Source organism: Bufo gargarizans, chromosome 1 (genome assembly GCF_014858855.1).
Source record: "Bufo gargarizans isolate SCDJY-AF-19 chromosome 1, ASM1485885v1, whole genome shotgun sequence".
In the NCBI taxonomy this organism is placed as follows: Eukaryota; Metazoa; Chordata; class Amphibia; order Anura; family Bufonidae; genus Bufo; species Bufo gargarizans.
This window is the reverse complement of record NC_058080.1, coordinates 530473822-530488133: the sequence shown is the minus strand read 5'-3', so window position 1 is coordinate 530488133 and position 14312 is coordinate 530473822. Positions and strand designations below refer to the sequence as shown.

Below are 14312 nucleotides of genomic sequence, written 5' to 3'. Positions count from 1 at the left end.
AACAGCAGCATAGATTAGAGACCAGGTCAATGCCACACAGAGTTCTAGCAGCAGACACATCTCTAGAATAACTGTTAAGAGGAGACTGTGTGAATCAGGCCTTCATGGTAGAATATCTGTTAGGAAACCACTGCTAAGGACAGGCAACAAGCAGAAGAGACTTGTTTGGGCTAAAGAACACAAGGAATGGACATTAGACCAGTGGAAATCTGTGCTTTGGTCTGATGAGTCCAAATTTGAGATCTTTGGTTCCAACCACTGTGTCTTTGTGCGACGCAGAAAAGGTGAACGGATGGACTCTACATGCCTGGTTCCCACCGTGAAGCATGGAGGAGGAGGTGTGATGGTGCTTTGCTGGTGACACTGTTGGGGATTTATTCAAAATTGAAGGCATACTGAACCAGCATGGCTACCACAGCATCTAGCAGCGGCATGCTATTCCATCCGGTTTGAGTTTAGTTGGACCATCATTTATTTTTCAACAGGACAATGACCCCAAACACACCTCCAGGCTGTGTAAGGGCTATTTGACCATGAAGGAGAGTGATGGGGTGCTGCGCCAGATGACCTGGCCTCCACAGTAACCGAACCTGAACCCAATCAAGATGGTTTGGGGTGAGCTGGACCGCAGAGTGAAGGCAAAAGGGCCAACAAGTGCTAAGCATCTCTGGGAACTCCTTCAAGACTGTTGGAAGACCTTTTCAGGTGACTACCTCTTGGAGCTCATCAAGAGAATGCCAAGAGTGTGCAAAGCAGTAATCAAAGCAAAAGGTGGCTACTTTGAAGAACCTAGAATATGACATATTTTCAGTTGTTTCAAGTTTTTTTGTTATGTATATAATTCCACATGTGTTAATTCATAGTTTTGATGCCTTCAGTGTGAATCTACAATTTTCATAGTCATGAAAATAAAGAAAACTCTTTGAATGAGAAGGTGTGTCCAAACTTTTGGTCTGTACTGTATATAAGGCTGACATATTCCGCAGTGCTTTACAGACAATAGCATCAAGCTGTCCCCAGTGGGGGTCACGATCTAAGTTATGTATGTGGATTACAGCACAAGAAAATGAGTCAACACAAGGTTTCAAAAAATATTTATTCAGCTTTTTTTATAATAAGAAACACTTAAATCTGATGTTTTAGACATGAACAAAAGCATAGTCAGCTATGTCTGTGGACACGTAACATATACTGGAATATAATCTAGCGCTAAATGTGCTGGACAGATTACAATATACAGACTTAAACATGAACAACTGTACAGCAAGTTATGTGGATGGACTGCATACATTGATGGGACACTGCTGTATGGACTGCTGTGTATATACAAATGCTTCAAGAAGCAGCAAGATTTTATAAACTGTCAAAAGGACAATGTCTCATAGCCCTAGGGCCCCCGCTGATTGAGGACACAAGCTTGTTTTTGTCCCATCTGTCCATTTAAGAGGTGGTATTAATGATGTCACCACTCCTGACATGTCTGTTTTAGTAATTTCATTACATTCCCCATGTAATAACAATTCTGGAAAGTCTATTCTTATAACTCTATGATGTGCCATTCCTTTATTATTTCTTATAAATGAATTACTAGGAGTTTACAATGAAGGTCCAGATGGGTTTTACCAGTTGGGGGTGTGTCCCTCCACAGTCTGATACTGACAGCACAGGGACGCACTGCAGGGACACATCGGTAACGCCCATCTGGACCTTCCTTGTAAATTGCTAGTAATTCATTCATAACTTCTTGCTGGAATACTAGTAATAATAGTACAGATGCACTAGAATTATTAAAAGGGGGTTACATGCATTAAGGATACCAGAACCTTGATGAGTTTTCAATCATTCCTTTGGTTTTTTATGCCATATCATATAAAATCCTTATTTAGGTATACCCATTTCATCTCAATTCTGGGCAACTCCCATGATTGCCGTAGGCAAATTTGGCTAAGGCTACTTTCACACCAGACGGATCCGCACCTATAATGCAAACGCTGGTATCCGTTCAGAACGGATCCGTTTGCATTACTCTGTAAAAAAAAAAAAATCGAAGTCTTAAGTGTAAGGCCCCTTTCACACGGGCGTTGCGGATTGGGGCCGGATGTGTTCAGGAAAAATGGTGCGATTTTGACACTAAAACAAGTCAGTTTTCACTGCGATTGCGTTCCATGTTTGCATTTTTTCCTCGCGGGTGTAAAACATTGTAATGCGTTTTGTACGCGCGTGAGAAAAATCGCCATGTCTGGTACCCAGACCCGAACCCAGACTTCTTCACAGAAGTTTAGGTTTGGGATCGGTGTTGTGTAGATTTTATTATGATAACATGGTTATAAGGGGAAACAATAGCATTCTTAATACAGAATGCATAGTACAATAGGGCTAGAGGGGAAAAAATAAAAAAATATAAAAAAAATGTAACTCGCCTTAATCCACTTGTTCGCACAGCCGGCATCTCTTCTGTCTTCTTCTTTGAGGAATAGAACCTTTGAGGACGTCACTGCGCTCATCACATGGTCCATCACATGATCTTTTACCGTGGCAATGGACCATGTGATGGACCATGTGATGCGCGCAGTGGCGTCATCAAAGGTCCTTTTCCTGTGCACAGCAAAGAAGAAGACAGAAGAGATGCCGGCTTCGCGATCAAGTGGATTAAGGTGAGTTATATATATACATATTTTTTTTAACCCCTCCAGCCCTATTGTACTATGCATTCTGTATTAAGAATGTTATTATTTTCCCTTATAACCATGTTAAAAGGGAAAATAATAATGATCGGGTCACCATCCCAATCGTCTCCTAGCAACCGTGCGTGAAAATCGCACCGCATCCGCACTTGCTTGCGGATGCTTGCGATTTTGACGCAGCCCCATTCACTTCTATGGGGCCTGCGTTCCCTTTAAAACGCAGAATATAGAACATGCTGCGATTTTCATGCAATGCACAAGTCATGCGTGAAAATCACCGCTCGTGTGCACAGCCCCATAGAAATGAATGGGTCCGGATTCAGTGCGGGTGCACTGCGTTCACGTCACGCATTGCACCCGTGCGGGAAAACTCGCTTGTGTGAAAGGGGCCTAAGTCAAACGGATCCGTCCTGACTTACATTGAAAGTCAATGGGGGTCGGATCCGTTTACAATTGCACCATATTGTGCCAGTGACAAACGGATCCGTCCCTATTGACTTAAATTGTAAGTCAGGACGGATCCGTTTGGCTCTGCATCGCCAGGCGGACACCAAAACGCTGCAAACAGCGGAACGCCAAACTGATGCATTCTGAGCGGATCCTTAACCATTCAGAATGCATTGGGGCTAAACTGATCTGTTTTGGGCCGCTTGTGATAGCCTTGTGATAGCCTTGAAATGGTTCTCACAAGCGGACCCAGAAACGCCAGTGTGAAAGTAGCCTTAAATGTAGTCCAAGGGATATCAGCCATGGTTTATGATTTAATGCTATGTTCACTTTTCCATTGAGTCTAAAATAAAAACAAGCAACAAGGTAAATAGTCTGGAATAAAAACAGCTTGACGTTTTGTGAATACAGCTCCTTTGCAGTTCTGTATGTTATAGACTACAAACAATCCCTGCGTGCAGTCTGATCCTGCAGTAATAGATATTTCTCTCTCTCTCTCTATATATATATATTTATACTCACCTAAAGAATTAGTAGGAACACCCTACTAATACGGTGTTGGACCCCCTTTTGCCTTCAGAACTGCCTTAATTCTAAGTGGCATTGATTCAACAAGGTGCTGATAGCATTCTTTAGAAATGTTGGCCCATATTGATAGGATAGCATCTTGCAGTTGATGGAGATTTGAGGGATGCACATCCAGGGCACGAAGCTCCCGTTCCACCACATCCCAAAGATGCTCTATTGGGTTGAGATCTGGTGACTGTGGGGGCCATTTTAGTACAGTGAACTCATTGTCATGTTCAAGAAACCAATTTGAAATGATTGGAGCTTTGTGACATGGTGCATTATCCTGCTGGAAGTAGCCATCAGAGGATGGGTACATGGTGGTCATGAAGGGATGACATGGTCAGAAACAATGCTCAGGTAGCCCGTGGCATTTAAACGATGGCCAATTGGCACTAAGGGGCCTAAAGTGTGCCCAGAAAACATCCCCCACACCATTACACCACCACCACCAGCCTGCACAGTGGTAACAAGGCATGATGGGTACATGTTCTCATTCTGTTTACGCCAAATTCGGACTCTACCATTTGAATGTCTCAACAGAAATCGAGACTCATCAGACCAGGCAACATTTTTCCAGTCTTCAACAGTCCAATTTTGGTGAGATTGTGCAAATTGTAGCCTCTTTTTCCTATTTGTAGTGGAGATGAGTGGTACCCGGTGGGGTCTTCTGCTGTTGTAGCCCACCTTTCTTTCCCATTCTGACATTCAGTTTGGCGTTCAGGAGATTGTCTTGACCAGGACCACAACCCTACATGCATTGAAGCAACTGCCATGTGATTGGTTGACTAGATAATCGTATTAATGAGAAATAGAACAGGTGTTCCTAATAATTCTTTAGATTAGTGTATGTGTATGTGTATATATATATATATATATATATATATATATAGTGCTGCCCATAATTATTCATACCCCTGGCAAATTTTGACTTAAAGTTACTTTTATTCAACCAGCAAGCTCATCAAGAGAATGCCAAGAGTGTGCAAAGCAGTAATCAAAGCAAAAGGTGGCTACTTTGAAGAACCTAGAATATGACATATTTTCAGTTGTTTCACACTTTTTTGTTATGTATATAATTCCACATGTGTTAATTCATAGTTTTGATGCCTTCAGTGTGAATCTACAATTTTCATAGTCATGAAAATAAAGAAAACTCTTTGAATGAGGTGTGTCCAAACTTTTGGTCTGTACTGTGTGTATATATATATATATATATATATATATATATGCATGGTTTTGTGCTGCTTAGGTAGGCTGTTCAATGCATCTTATACTTCTGGCTTTTCATGGCAATAAAAGCAGTGAAGAATGAGAGAACACATTACAAGGACTGCTACACATTATATTTTATTGTGTTTGCTTTTACCTTTTACTGCTTAAAATCTACTGGGTGTTTTTAATTAACATACATAAAAGAGAAAAATATATGTTTTACAGATCATCAAGATCCCATTCACTGCATAGAGCAGAGTACAAGTTATGACTTATTGGCACCAGCCACGTGTTCCCTCTCTGCCTATGATTCGGCATAATCTGTTCGGTATTTTCCATGTGAGCCGTGCACAACCCCGTCGGCCTGTGGCAGTTTGGCTATTGACCAAGTTGTAAATGATACTTTCCACGAGTAATTCTTTAAATGGCAGAAGTGGAGGGATTTAGTGAAGTGAAAAAGAAAGAATATGTTATTTCAGAATCTTCTAGTCCTCATCAAGCAAGTCTAAGTAATAATGATTGTTTTTATAAGGTATTCAACTACCAAAGAAAGCGTAGTGGTACTTACCTTGAAGGGGTTGCCTCATGACTCATATCTCATGTAGGCGTGATATTTATACTATGCATAATATGTATTGTACATGATTTTCATTTATTTATTGAGTTACAAAATGAATTTCGCTGTATGGAAATACAGGGACAATAAAGGTCTTATTTTATCTTATCTCATCTGGGCAACCGACGTCCATATGCTGTATTAGACCATATGGACAACGTTGGTCGGAGGGTCTGCATGGTAATGAATTTAATGGATAGTCAAGCAGTGGTATGAACAGATTTTCTGAAATTTTCTAATATACTTTGTGTTTCAAGTCTTCTTTATTTTCATGATGCCTGTTTGCAGTCAGTGAAAGGCCTCTTGCACACGAACGTATTTTCATTCCATTTCCGTTCCATTTTTTGGCGGACCGTATACGGAACCATAAAAAAAAACAGAATGGTACTCCGTGTGCATTTCCATTTCGCCAAAAAATAGAACATGTCCTATTATTGTCTGCACTATGGACAAGGATAGTACGTTCTATTAGGGGCCAGCTGTTCCGTTCCACAAGATACAATACAATATTTTTTGCGGATCAGTTTTTTGAAGACCGCAAAATACATACGGTCGTGTGCAAGAGGCCAAAGGGACATTTTTTATTAACTAGGAATTTAGACCAAACAAGATACAAGATCTGCAGAGCAAACAAAGCGCACATGGTTTTGCTATGAATTATTGCGGTTCAACAGCTATCTTGAAGCTCATTAAAACTGCAAAAGTTTCGAAGTCAAATTGCATGTGGTTTTTGCCTAACGGCAAGTACTGCACTGTCTGAATAGACCCTAGAGGAGAAAGATTTGTGCTTTTCATGTAGTTAGTACATATAGGGTTGTCTGGCATGTATACGATAACCGTAAAGGGTAAAATGAGTGGGTGCTAAGAGCTACTACTGCTCAACATCCAGAACCAGGGTCTTTGGGGCTAAACGCGGTTAGGGGGCCGTTACACATGGTAGAACCAGCAATATGACTGCAAAGTGTGAATTACTGGAAATTATTCCTCAAATTATAGACCCAGAACCAGGGTCTTTAGGGCTAAATGCAGTTAGGGTGCCTTTACACATGGTAGAACCTGCAATATGACTGCAAGGTGTGAATTAGTAAACATTTAATTGCTCAAGTTATAGAACATGTCCTATTCTTGTCCATTTTTACAAGAATAGCCATCTCTATAAAAGGGACTAAGGAAAGGATGCATATGTCCAGAATCCGTATTTTGCAGATTTGCAATTTGCAGACCACAAAATACATATGGTCATATGCATGAAGCCTAATAGAGTGAACATTGAAAGGTGGATGTATTATTGATATTATGGCAGAAAGCTACATATGGAACTTTCCTCAAAAAGCAACATTTTGCTAATGTACGAGTCCTCGTAGTGTCTAAGCAAAAAATATATTTTTTTAGCAATTATCAAGTTGAGGACTTGGATTGGTGCAGCTGGTTCACACACCAATAATTCTTTAGACTTTGGGATCAATAGACTCGGCGTTGCAGCAGTTGCCAGAAACACTGTTTTCTTGCATTTGGAAGGCTGCTTGGCAGGTCCGAAACATTAAGTGGAGTTCTCACTCATGTATCACAGAGCCAAGATGTAAATATGTAGAATGCAAATCTCTTTGCCAGTCATGGGCTATGGTTTGTGGGCTGGTAGGTGGTGGAAGTATTCATGTAGTGCAGGAAGCTCTGACCAAGAAGGGATGCACCTGGCCGACAACAGTGATTAGATGTTCTGTGCCATTCAGATGTGGGCCAGTTGGTATCAGGGGACTGAACGTCTGCCAGGGAAGAGCCTTCCAGCTAAATGACATCATATCCACTAGTTTCAGACAGAATTCATGTTGATTTCAGTTTTCAGCCTGTGAAAACAGAATGAGAGCAAGGAAGCTTGATAAAGAAAGGTAAAGAAAAGTAAGGCATTGGCTTAGCACGATATAAGAGATATAGTGCCTAGATGTAAACCTTGGAAAATAAACGGTCTTTATAAGAATACATTGCCATAATGTTATGTCTGCTATCACTGAGGATGTGGGCGAGGGGATAGCTACGTAGAAATCAACAGGCCCCCTAGAAAATGCACTTCAAACCTCACCCCTGCTACTTACAATGTAATGGCATCTCTGGTGTTGAATTTATCAAGATCTACAGAAGTAGTGTCAATGCAGGATTTGACTGCAGCTCCCATCTGGTTTTATCCACACCACCCCAAATTCTAATAATCATGACTGTGAGTTCAGGTCTGCACTGCTTGATGACAGTCTGCATTTTGGGGCATAACAAGCAAGGAAGGGCGAGAAGGTCACATGAATGGCCAAGCCTCTTACCAGTTGTGTGGTTTGGAGGTATCTCTTTATTTAACATGAAGTGTCCATTTTAACTCCATGCCCATAGCTATACAATCAAACCCCTTTATGCATGCAAGAATAAATTGTGGATTTCCATTGTTTTTATAGCTTATTTTTTATTCTCTCTTTGAATTAACAGGGGTTCGAGTTTTGTCTGTTGCGCTGGGTGGGGACAGCTTGGAGAAGAGTGTCCAATTGGTAAGCATGAATATATTGTTGTATTGGAAAACAAATTCTGGTGATTTTCTGAAAACTAGAAAAGGTACTAAAATAATTAGGTTAGGGTACAGTGGGTGATATACAATTCATAGAGCCTGACCCTTATAATGAACCTCTGTTTGTCTTACTACACATTGTAATAGACTAAGGGAGCGGAATGGGGGAGAGCTAGTGGAGTCTGATTTCAGAATAGACATTTTCTGTTTTAGAGACGAGTTATGCTCCTCCTGTACTTCAGGCTAGGTTAAATTGTGCTTACTTATGTACTGTATATCAACAGAGGGGTTAGCTGTAGGACTTCAGAGGTTGCGGTCACAGTTTTGCATTGGGGCCCAGGAGCTTAAAGTAAAGGCTCCGACTAACACATGGTCAAGTTGTAATACAATCCAGCTACTAGTGGTGAAGTGTATCAGCAAGCGACGTTACGGATCCACAGTGGGTTCTCACCCAAGACAATCCACATTGAAACACAGAGAAGGATCCAGCGAGTAAAATATAATATCTTCTTTATTCTATAATTCACATTAAAACGCATATGGTCCCTTAATAAAAAGTTAAGAAATCCTTTTGATAATTCAAACCTGCTGGAAATCAAGTATTTAAGGTGAGCATGCAGAAGGCTTCCCGCTCCAATAATCGTCATTGTGGAAAGATCTATTAACTTTTTATCAAGGGTTAAACAACTAATAGGTTTATGCACATCTATTTAGATACAAATTTGTTTATTTGTGGCCATTTGCTGTCTTTTCTGTTTTAAACAAATTGAAAAATATGAGGAATATTTAAGTGTTTTGTTTAATTAAAGAGGACCTTTCATGGATTCAGACATTATCAAATAATTAGGGGGTTTGGTAGGGCATAGTGCAGGGATGTAAGGTCACTTACTAGTTTATCTGTGCTGTGCCCTCCTTTTACTTTTCCCGCCTGGTATGTAAATGAATATCATCGGAGCAATGAGGAGGAGACTGCCCTGTTTCTCAATGGGCGTCTCCTTCTCCCTGGCTGTAGCGTGGTCCAATCACAGGGAGAAGGTTATCATTTTTATTGAGAAACGGGGTAGGGCATGATGTAACTATATTGTATGGCAGCCTTTGACATATAGTAATGCCATGGTGCATTAAGGGATGAAACAACTAAAGTGGATAGTGCCAGTTTTACAAAGATGGAATTTATTTAAATTAAGGGAATTCAATTTTTGTCATAGAATAAATAAAAATAAATAATGTAATATAAAAATATAAACCTTATGTCAGTTTTGCACCCTTATCTAGTTCTCTTAATGCAGCCAGCAATGTAAGCATCGGAAGTATTCATTATAGCTGCCATGGTTGCATCCAAGTGAATAAAAAGCTATCCCAAACAACCTGGCCCTATGTGAAAAAATAATCCCCCCCCCCCCCCCCCTCTGTGATTAACCACAGTTTTTGGAATTTCACTAGCTACACCCAGACCTGATTACTGCCAGACCCGTAGAATCAAGAAATCACTTAAATAGAACCTGTCTGACAACATGAAGTAGGCTAAAAGACTTCAAAAAGCAACGTATCATGCCCCAATCTGAAGAAATTCAAGAACAGAAAGAAAGTCATTGACATCAGTCTGGAAAAGATTCCAAAGCCATTTCTAAGGCTTTGGGACTCCAGTGAACCACGGTGACATCTATTATCCACAAATGGAGAAAACATGGAAAAGTGGTAAACCTTCCCAAGAGTGGCCAGCCTACCAAAATTACTCCAAGAACACATTGACGACTCATCCAGGAGGTCACAAAAGAACCCAGAACAAAGCACCGCAAGCCTCACTTGACTCAGTAAAAGTCAGTGTTCATGATTCAACAATAAGAAAGAGACTGGGCAAAAATAGTATTCAAGGCAATAACCACTGCTGACCAAAAAGAACACAAAGGCCTGTCTCACATTTCCCTAAAACATCTGATAGTCCTTTAGGAAAATATTTTGTGGACTGAATCAACAAAAGAGAAACTTTTTGGAAGGTGTGCATCCCATTACATCTGGTGTAAAACTAACACAGCATTTCATAAAAAGAACATTATACTGACGGTTAAACATGGTGGTGGTATTGTGATGGTCTGGGGCTGCTTTGCTGCTTCAGGACCTGGACAGTTTGCTGTAATTCATGGAACCATAAATTCTGCTCTACCAGAAAATCCTGAAGCAGAATGTAATGGCTATGTACACCTTTGGTGGCAATTTTTTATATGATTATGTTGTACTCATTTTGAGGTAAATTTTTTCAATTGGTCTTGAAAAAAATATTAGCTGTTTTCCCTGCACAGCTTTGAGTTTTTCTACTAGCAGAATCAGTTTTTCTCTCTGCTCTGTCAGGCAGGGAGCTGATGGGCTCCTTATCTCTGCTCTCTGACCTTATAAACACTCATCATAGCTCAGTTCTTATCTTACTGATAACAATGTGGCTTAAATAAGTGTTTATGACCTTTTAGTAATTTAGAGATAAGGGTTATTATATGACTGGCACAAAGTGAAAGTACCATTCACACAGCTAGAAAAAAACTGTTAACCCTTTGTGACAAAAACGGTTCAATATTTTTAATAAAGACCAATTGAAAAAATGATTATTAGCCCAAAATTATTTTTTTTAAAATGTCCCCGAAGGTGTACATAGCCTTTATGCTCAAGCGTACTTGGACAATGATCCGACACACACCAGCAAGTCCACCTCTGAATGGCTGAACAAAAAAAATAAAAAATTAAGGTTTTGAAGTGGCTTAGTCAAAGTTCTGAAAAGAAGAGTTGGCTCTACAGAGATGTGAAAGACTCACTGCCAGTTATTGCAAGGGTGGCACAACCATTTATTAGGTTTAGGGGGCAATTACTTTTTCACATAGGGCCAGGTTGGTTTGGATAGCTTTTTCCCTTAATAATCAAAATCCTAATTTACAAACTGCGTTGTATTTTGTATTTACTCAGGTTATCTTTGTCTGGTATTCAAATTTGGTTGATAATCTGAAACATTTAATTGTGACAAATGTGCAAAAACAAAAGAAACCTGAAAGGGGGCAAATACTTTTTCACAGTACTGTATATGACTAAAAAGATATACCTATGAAAAAATGAAAGTTAACCTTATAAATACCAAGCACCATACATCTGAAACTCCATACGTGCATGTTTTTTACTACAACTTCTGTCTTCTCCTTTCTTCTCAATGTGAACTATGGAGTGAATAGAGGACGCAGCATAGCGCAATCACGTGTTCGTCAGGTGTCTCGGGTATAACATAGCTACGGGGTCTTAGCAGACCCTGATAAGATAATCCTTTAATAGTCCCACCATGGGGAAATTCACAGTGTTACAGCCGCACAGAGAACACAAAAATTCCAAAATAAAGGCATTACAGTGACAGTAGATCACAGATAAAAAAATAAAAAATAAAAAATGACATAGATATCACAGCTTATAGAATTCAGTCTCTGGATTGCATGATATCCACAGGACCCTATAGGCGATGAGTGCATCCTATCTCCGCCTGGGTCAGTGTTGGTTGCACAGCCTAACAGCAGGAAGAAGGAATGACTTCCGATAGCGCTCATTCTCACACTTGGGGTGAAGCAGTTGGTCATTGACGGTACTGCCCAATGCTATCACCGTCTCATGCATGAAGATCAGCTTGGATAGTATCCTTCTGTCTCTGTACAATGTCTCCAGTGGGGACTGTTTTTCCCTGTAATTGAGACCTTTTTTGGATGCCCTAGTGCAGTGTTCTTCAACTCCAGTCCTAAGGGCCCACCCACTGTTAATGATTTTAAAATATCCCACAGAATGAATACCTGGGGTAAGTCTCAATGCATGGACAATAACAGTATCACCTTCAGGAACTCCTGAAAACATTCCATGCTAGCGGGTCGTCAGTGTCAGTGACTCTCGAAGGGCATATAAATATATATATATAAAGATATATAATGAAAGTAATAAATATATAATAAAATACAAATAAAGGAAAAAGATTTAAAAAATAAAAATGCAAAACGATACATATTATGTATAAAAATTACCAATCTTTTGAAGTTTTCCCCAAATAAGGCTACTTTCACACTTGCGTTCGGAGCGGATCCGTCTGGTGTCTGCACAGACGGATCCGCTCCTATAATGCAGACGATGGGATCCGTTCAGAACGGATCAGTCTGCATTATATTTCAGAAAAAATTCTAAGTGTGAAAGTTGCTCAGACGGATCCGTCCAGACTTTGCATTGAAAGTCAATGGGGGACGGATCAGTTTGAAATTGAGCCATATTGTGTCAACTTCAAACGGATCCGTCCCCTTTGACTTACATTGTAAGTCTGGACGGATCCATTTGGCTCCGCACGGCCAGGCGGACACCCGAATGCTGCAAGCAGCGCTCGGGTGTCCGCCTGCTGAGCGGAGGACAAACGGTGCCAGACTAATGCATTCTGAGCGGATCCGCATTCACTCAGAATGCATTAGGGCAGTACGGATGCGTTCGGGGCCGCTTGTGAGAGCCTTCAAACGGAATTCACAAGCAGAGCTCCGAACACTAGTGTGAAAGTAGCCTAAAACTGAAAAAAATTATTTTGGTAGTCCAAGAAATAAAAAAAGTTAGGACCATTGAATCACAAGTCTCTTGTCATTATGACCCTTTCAGGCCTGGCCATTAAAGGGTTAATACGAATCCAACTCTAGGAACACTTTATTGAGAAGTAGAAATGCAATAAATACCCGGTTGTCAATTTTTTGATGTTTCAATGAATAATAACAGCGGAATGGCACAATGCAGTTCTGTTCTCCAGAATTAGTATCCCCATCGATTACACGATTTCTAGAAGGGGAGGTATGTTTCTCCTTTAAAAGGATTCTGTCACCAGGATTTCACTTACTGTGCTGTTAACATGACCACATCAGTCTCTATGATTTATATTACAATATATGTTTTTATCATTAATATGTTTTTTTTTTGTAATATGTTGTTTTTGTAACAATAAAGATTTGATGTTTATACTTTACACAGCTGTGCTGTATACTTATAGGTGTTTTTCGGTTTCATACTAGTATTACTGCCCTGTGTCTTGTAATTTGTCTATAAAATCGCTTTTATTAATATGCAAATTACCTAAATAAGGAGTCCAAGGGGATGTCCTTCTGTCCGTTGGAGCCCAGCCGCACCCCTTCTCCTTGAGCCCAGCACCACCCCACTGCTAATTTATTCACTCCTCATAACCGACCTCATATGCCTGGTGCGCCGTAATCTCGCACATGCGCTGTGGATAGACCTGTCAGCGCCCGCGCGGTGTTCTGGCATCGGCCTCACAGAACACATTGCGCATGCGCTGACTGGTCTTTCCACGGCGCATGCGCGAGATTACGGCGCACCAGACATATGAGGTCGGCGATGAGGAGTGAATAAATTAGCAGTGGGGCGGACTGCTGTATGACTTGGGACTCAGACTGCTTGGCTCATTTGCAAGGGGGTGAGGTGAAAGACAGATGCCCATGGGCTGCAGGTGCCAATTCTCATTCTTTGATGCTCTCCTCATTCTTTGAGGTCACCCACTGAACTAACAGACAGATTAACTATATTATTTTCCCTGTCACGTATGCAGTGCAGGGGTACTTCACGCAATAAATGGGTATATGACGCGCACCTAAGAGACGGATTAACTATATCAATTTCCTTCTCACGTATGCAGTGCAAGTGTGCTTCACGCAATAAATGGGTATATGACGTGCACCTAACTAACAGACGGATTAACTATTATATTTGTGTGTCAGGGGCAGGGGCGTTGCTAGGGTCTCAAAAGATCCGGGGCACAAGCCCCAATAAATATGCCCCCCCCCCCCGCACTATGCTGTACTTGCTATACAGCGGCACTTACCTGTCACATCCAGGGCCTCCAGGTGACGTCTCCTCTCTGTCATCATCTTCTCGGTCTGGACAACTTCTCTCAGCCGCCTCGTCTCTGCAGAGTGTGACACACAGACATCTTAGCTTCCTCACTTTCTATCATTATCCCCCAACTGGAGTCCCCACAGTGTTATCCTGCTGCTTTCTATGCCAAAACCTCAACCCCCCCCCCCTATACCCCCAAATACTATCCTAAAGAAACATTACTGCCCCCCATAGTAATAGTGCTCCTCATAGTCCCACCAATAGTAATTCCCTTCTAGAATGCCCTTATTAGTAACACTGCCCCAACCGTGATAATGCTCCTCAACAATGCCCTCCCATATTAATAATA

At 40.9% G+C, this 14312-nt stretch overlaps 1 protein-coding gene across 1 annotated transcript in view; it reads left to right on the top strand.

The window, feature by feature from the left end:
- The window catches only part of SCARF2 (scavenger receptor class F member 2), a 220973-nt gene that overhangs the window by 87709 nt on the left and 118952 nt on the right, over window positions 1-14312 (top strand). The window contains exon 2 of the mRNA XM_044289047.1: window positions 7999-8057. Within this exon, the coding sequence (XP_044144982.1) occupies window positions 7999-8057 (59 nt within the window). The remainder of the gene's footprint in view (window positions 1-7998; window positions 8058-14312) is intronic.